The 6000-nt window shown below is 44.0% G+C and overlaps 1 protein-coding gene across 1 annotated transcript in view; it reads right to left on the reverse strand.

Annotated features, from left to right (window-relative positions):
- Positions 1 to 5762, reverse strand: part of LOC141476641 (chromodomain-helicase-DNA-binding protein 1-like) — a 93185-nt gene extending 87423 nt beyond the window's left edge. The window contains exons 1-2 of the mRNA XM_074165423.1: positions 5451 to 5762; positions 3762 to 3962 (exon numbers count right to left, since the gene is read on the reverse strand). Coding sequence (XP_074021524.1) covers positions 3762 to 3814 — 53 coding nt within the window. The 5' untranslated portion in view covers positions 3815 to 3962; positions 5451 to 5762. The remainder of the gene's footprint in view (positions 1 to 3761; positions 3963 to 5450) is intronic.
- Between the last annotated feature and the right edge of the window lie 238 nt (positions 5763 to 6000).

Genomic DNA, 6000 nt, shown 5'->3' on the forward strand with positions numbered 1-6000 from the left:
GAAAAACAAAGTACAATGCAACCCAGCCAGCTGCTTTCCAGAAAAGCTTTACTGAGCACACTCTTTTTTACCTACAGAGAAGTAAGGTCTGCTCAAGTGCTTCATGTCTTGTTCTACAGGAAACATAAGAAGAGCAGAGAGATGGGAAATCAGATTGCTATTCAATTGGCATCAATGTTTTACTTCTGCATTCCCCGTTCTACCTGGAGTTTGTGTTGCATTTCAGCTATAACTGCCCTTCCTTGCTCATTAAGCTTCCTTAATGCTAGCTAACCAATATGTATTTACTCCTATTCAGGTTTGCAACAGAATGCTTTGAAGAACACTACACAAAAATGCTTTTCTTAAGAGTCAGTTTCTCAGAGCACTGCTATAAAGTTTACTTACTTGCTATCCAGATAATGTTTATCTATGATATTTTACCTAGAACTACTGAAAACATTCCAGAGCAGTGATTTCAAGTAAATAAAAAAACAGCAAGTAGACTCCACTGTAATTATTACACAAAAATTCTAACATCAAGCAGCAAGATTACATTATAGTGTTTATGTCAGTCTACAACCTTCACCATGCTTGGCACTAGCACAGATTTATAGCTTCAGAGGTTGCTAACATGGCCAAGAAAAGTCCAAAAAGTGCAACAACAAGAAGTTATTAAACCACGAAAACACAAGATATTCGCTTCTACTCGTGGCCAAACAGAACTTCAGGCTTGGCACCTGTAGCAATGGAAAGATTTCTGATCATCTACCAGCCAGATGAAGAGACTCAATAATGGAAAGGAACAAAGGAGCATGGCAAATTGGCCATTTCTTTCCTGCATGCTTCAGAAATGCTTCTTCACAGCCAGTCACAGGGAATAGAAGACAGCTAAAATTCCTTACCATAGTGCTAGCCAGTGTATACAATCTAAAGTTTTCAGTTAGTCCCTTCTCCAGCCTTCCTGTTGCTGAGAATACTACAGGCTTTCCACAACTTCTGCAATTCACAGTAAGAGCTTCTTTAAAACAATATAAAGCAGTATCCATGAGGCTGCATATTTCTGTAAAGGCAGCCCTAGTCCACTGCTTCTCTTTACTTTCTCAAGTAGTGATGGTGGCTCCCCTAGATCTGGCTATATTTAATTTAAGTCAGGACTGTCACCCCAGAGCAACAACCATGGAAGCTTACACAGAGGGAAAAATACAGCCTTGTTACATTTGTAAAGTGTCATATTTTTAAAGTGACATACTTTTCAGATTTGTTGTTATTACCAACTGTATCACCAATGCTGCTGCCTAGATTTGTCACTGTATCTACCTTCATCTCTCCTTTTCTACCTACTTCTGAAAGTCTGACTTTATCTGCAGTTTCTTCACAGCAGCAATTCTCAATTTCTTTCTCAACTTGTTTTGCTTCTCTTCCTAGCATTCTGAATGGAACAGGATCACCAAAAGCCTAGTAACGATAACTTGCCATCAGTAGTAACTATACTGATTTTACTTCCATTCTGTAGAATTCATATTTCCAGACCATTTGAAGACTAAATGCAGCTTCACTTCCCTGGTTACAGTTAGATATCTGTCTGCAGTCACAGCTAGCTTAAGGAATTTTCCTCCTAGTCAAAATCATTTGGAGTTCTGGAAAACTTGAAGAAGGGGGGAGAAGACACAACAAACAAAAACAAACCACAACAACAACTGGGGCAAGTCATACTAAGGTACCCCATAAGCATCAAAACCCTTTCACAATGATTATTTTAATAATGAAAATAGGCTGGACAGAAAATGGGCTCAATTCTTTAATATTGGAAGCCTTCACCCTTCATTTACAGTTTCCTGATAGCAAACGGCAAGCATACAAATAGGTTTTCCAAGATATGTCTGTGAATTAGACTACAGGGTTAATGACTGATGCAAGCCTAGGGGAAAAAAAGTTTAACATTTTAAAACTTATTTAAAGCTTTAAAATGTGTTCAGCAGCACATTTAAGATGCAGAACAAAGTCTCATTTCACAGGCAACTGTTTTAAGTAATTTGCATCTTCCTGATATTTACTTATTAATAAGTTGTCTGGATGCTTTTTTGTTATTTAGTTGGTTTAGTCTTATGGGAATTGCTACAGCTTTTGAATAACTTTGATATACTGGTATTTACAAGTGGTCATAGTTTGATACATAGCATTATTTCTACATTATCTTTAGCTAGGTGGCTCGTTTCAAGTAGTAAAAATCTTCACAAATACAAAGTCAGAGTTGTCCCCAATGAGTTAATGTTTATTGGAGGTCTTATTTATAACTCTCTAGAAGTTCAGAAGACTAGCTTTGTTCACACTGTTTTATTTTGTTCATATTCCTCTACTCAACTAACAAGGCTTGTTTTGGGTTTGGTTGGGGATCTTTGTTTTTTTGTTTTTGTTTGTTTGTTTGTTTTAAATATAAGTAATCAGGAATGTTTTGCCACTTACTAGAAGAAACCAAAAATTTGTTTGCTAACTAGACAAGTACCATCTTTACTGGAAGCAGAAATCTAACAAAAAACCAAACCAAGCTAACAAATTATTCACAAGATTCAAAGTTTACTGACTTTCTAGAATATTTCTAGGTATGACATGGAAGCTTGACATTAAAAAAAAAAAAAAAGCACAGAAGTTGTTAAAGTTTCTTTAGTTTTACTGTTCATAGGTTTCCTAGAGATTTGCACCTAATATCACCTAAACACTTCTTCTCTTCCCCCTTCTTCCCACCCCATTACTCACTATGCTACATGCAAGCTTAATGGCCAGCACGTGCTAAATGATCACCTGGCCATTATGCTGTTCTTGGATTTCTTCACTTGGCAATAATTAGATCTATCCCCTCTACCCATCGGGCTGTTTTCATAAAGCCCACAGAACTCAGTTTTCTTTGTGACCTGACTGATGGAATCAACTAACAGGTTCAACAGGCTGTGACCAGAGACAGACAGACAGATGGGTAGACTGACAGCATGATCACAACCATTTCTATTTGTAAGTTTCCCTTGCCTTCTCAAATCTGCAGCATCCATCATATTAATATTTTTAAAACTGGGAAATTCCTAGTGCAGTAGATACTCTAGAACACTGCTAAGTTCAACAAGTAAGAACTTAATTCCACCCTTACAAGTTCACTGTTATCCTCATCTTGCAGCAGGGAAGTTCTAACCAGGCTTTTCCAACCAAGTAAACTGTCTACACGTCCTAGAACACCAGCAATCAACGTTAGAGGGGTGGATTACTATTTATTTTTTTTTAATTAATAAAACAGCTGGGAAAAATGTATTTTCACTTTGGAAAACAAACATGAAGTTAAAAAGCATACTGCTTTGACAACTCAACAAAAAAAAGGAATCCTCAATATAATTAACAGCCCACTGTTCCAACTTTAGAGATAGCCTAGTTCAGGGTTTATACAGCACATATTACGCATACATGCCCTGCACTTCATAGACACGAGTTTTACTTTAATATTTCAATCTAATTTGTTTCAGCTTTTGACGCTTCAGATTACTCTTTTTCCTCAAAAGTTATGGATGCTGATAGAGCTTAAATACTCTTAAAATTGTATATACACGATTGTTACAGTTATTAAACGAAGCTAACCAATTCTAACAAGCAGATTAAGCATCTGTAAAAAAGCATGGCTGGTCCTCCTAAATAATGGTCTACTTGCTCACCAGGAAGCTTTGGCACAAAGTTAAAACGTAAACCAGTTCTAATAAACAAAATACAGGAGAATACGTAGCCAAGGACAGAGTGCTTACCTTGACTCTCCACTACTGTTTCTTACAATGTCTTCATCACTGTGCCCATTCATTGTAAATATTAATTAGTTTAAAAGATAAATAGAAGTCCACTCAGGTTAGGAGGAGGATGTCAAGAGTCTACTTCTTGGTGCTCTGTTTTCCAGGTGACTTGTTTACTCAACTGTTCTCTGCAGATATTGAAGATTTTTCCCAAATTACCTAAAGTAGTAAAGGAAAATGTTGACATACTTTGAAATATTTGATGGTTGCAACCGAAAGATACTGAAAATAACCTGTCCTGTCACAACAACACTGAAAGGGAGCACCTATCACATTTGACATCATCTTTTTAACTGAAAAATAGCTTTTGGTATGCCATAGTACTGTCATAACAACCAGATCTAACTTTTAAAGAAAAACAGACTCCCCAAACACATCTGATTAACAAAATTATTTCAGGCACAAAACATATCAGAAGCATTTCCAGACACAGACATAATGTTTACATTCAGTTGGGGGTAGAGGCAGGAAAATACTGTCCCATTTTAAAAAACTGGCTCAACTACATCAAGCTAACAAGATCCCACAGATTGAAGATGTTCATGTATATAAAAATAACGATCACTCCATCAGATCTCCACCGCGTCAGATGCGCCTAGAAAAAGTTTAGGCTCACTTTAAATGGAGTGCAAGTACGAACTCACAGATAATCAGTTAAAGAGCAGCTCCTCTCACAGATTTAGTGGTGTGAAAGCGATTAGAGGTTCGCCTGCAGGTTGCCTACCTCGAGGTGCTCTCTAATACGGCCCAACCTACAGCTCATGATGGAGGCGGGAGCCGCCTCGTTCCGGGACGGAAAAAACCCTGCGCTCAGGCACCAGGGCCACTCCAGCCAGCAAACAAAGGCGATGACGGAGGAAAAGTGATAGGAAAGAGCCCTGTAAACCCAGAGAGGCCGCGAAGCGAGGCTGGGGCCCCCGCGGCAGCGAGCCGGGCAGCTTGGTGCTTCCTCGCGGATCGGCCGCTTCTACCCAACGAAGCCAACCTCCGCGTTGTCTGCCCAGGGCGCGAACACCCTGTCGCTTCCAGGACCGACACTCCCTGGGCCCAAGGAAACATCTTTAGCAGCCACGAAACTCTCTCCTTGTCGCTCACTCCCTGCTCCGCGACGATCCTCCCCGACCACCCACACCGCGCTCTCACGGCCTGCCGTGATCGACCGCTCCCAAGGCGCTCCCGGGGAGAGCTCAGGCCAGGGCTGCCTCCCTACCTCTCGCGTGTTCACCTTCCGCCCCCGGAGACGGCCCTCTGCTGGTGGCGCGACCCGCACAGGCGCCGCTCCTGGCCAAGGCTTCAGTGGCAGTATTGCCAAGGCAGCCGCTGTCCTCCGTGCTCGCTTCTCCCAGTGCCCCCCCCATGGCCAGAGAGGAGCGAAGGCCGCACTCCTTTCTCCCAGCCAGGTCGTCACAGGCCCCCCCGCAGAAGCCAGCGAAAGAGGTTCAACCCCGGCTGCCTGCCTCAGCTCTCACACCTACCTCCCTCCCTCTTCAGAAAACAACGAGCGGGCCTAAGAGCCCAGCCTCGCGCTGGAAATCCAGCCCCTTCTTCTCAATACCAGTCGCCTCCCCATCCATCTTCAAAAGCGACAGCCACCACACAACTCCGGACCAGGGAAAGGGAAAGAAGCCATGGCGGGCCTCTGCCTACCTGCGTGCGTGCGCCCGGCCCAGCCTCCCTAGGGCTGCCCTAGTCCGAGACGGTGCTACACCCCGCGAAAAGGTCTGTGCTGCAACCTAGGGCCGGAGGCTGCTCCTGCGGCCGCCTCAGGGCCTGGGCCGCCGGCTCCTTATAGCCCCACGCGGCGGGCTCGCCTACAGCCCCCACCAGCTTGAACAATAGGGCCCTAAACCGAGCAGGGAGAAGCCTGGGGAGTAGGTTCTGTGTTGCTCCGCCGCCGTTTCTTAAGTCCTTCCGACCACCGCCATAACGCTGCCACTCTGCTCAACCTCCTCCTCCCTTAATCGGATGGAAACCCTGGGCGTGATGTCAGTCCTGCGCCCTAGGATAGAGCGGGGAGGAGGAGGAGCAACAACCGGGAGGGGACAGCGCCGCCGGGCCATGGCGGCAGGAAAGGCCGCTTGGAGGGGGTGGCAGAGCCAAAGCGGCCTTCTTGCCGCACCGGATACTGCCGGGAGCAGCAGGCGCTCGCCCGCCCACCGCAGCAGCGAACGGGCGCTGGTGCCGGTGCCGCTTTCTG

Source organism: Numenius arquata, chromosome W (genome assembly GCF_964106895.1).
Source record: "Numenius arquata chromosome W, bNumArq3.hap1.1, whole genome shotgun sequence".
Lineage (NCBI taxonomy): Eukaryota > Metazoa > Chordata > Aves > Charadriiformes > Scolopacidae > Numenius > Numenius arquata.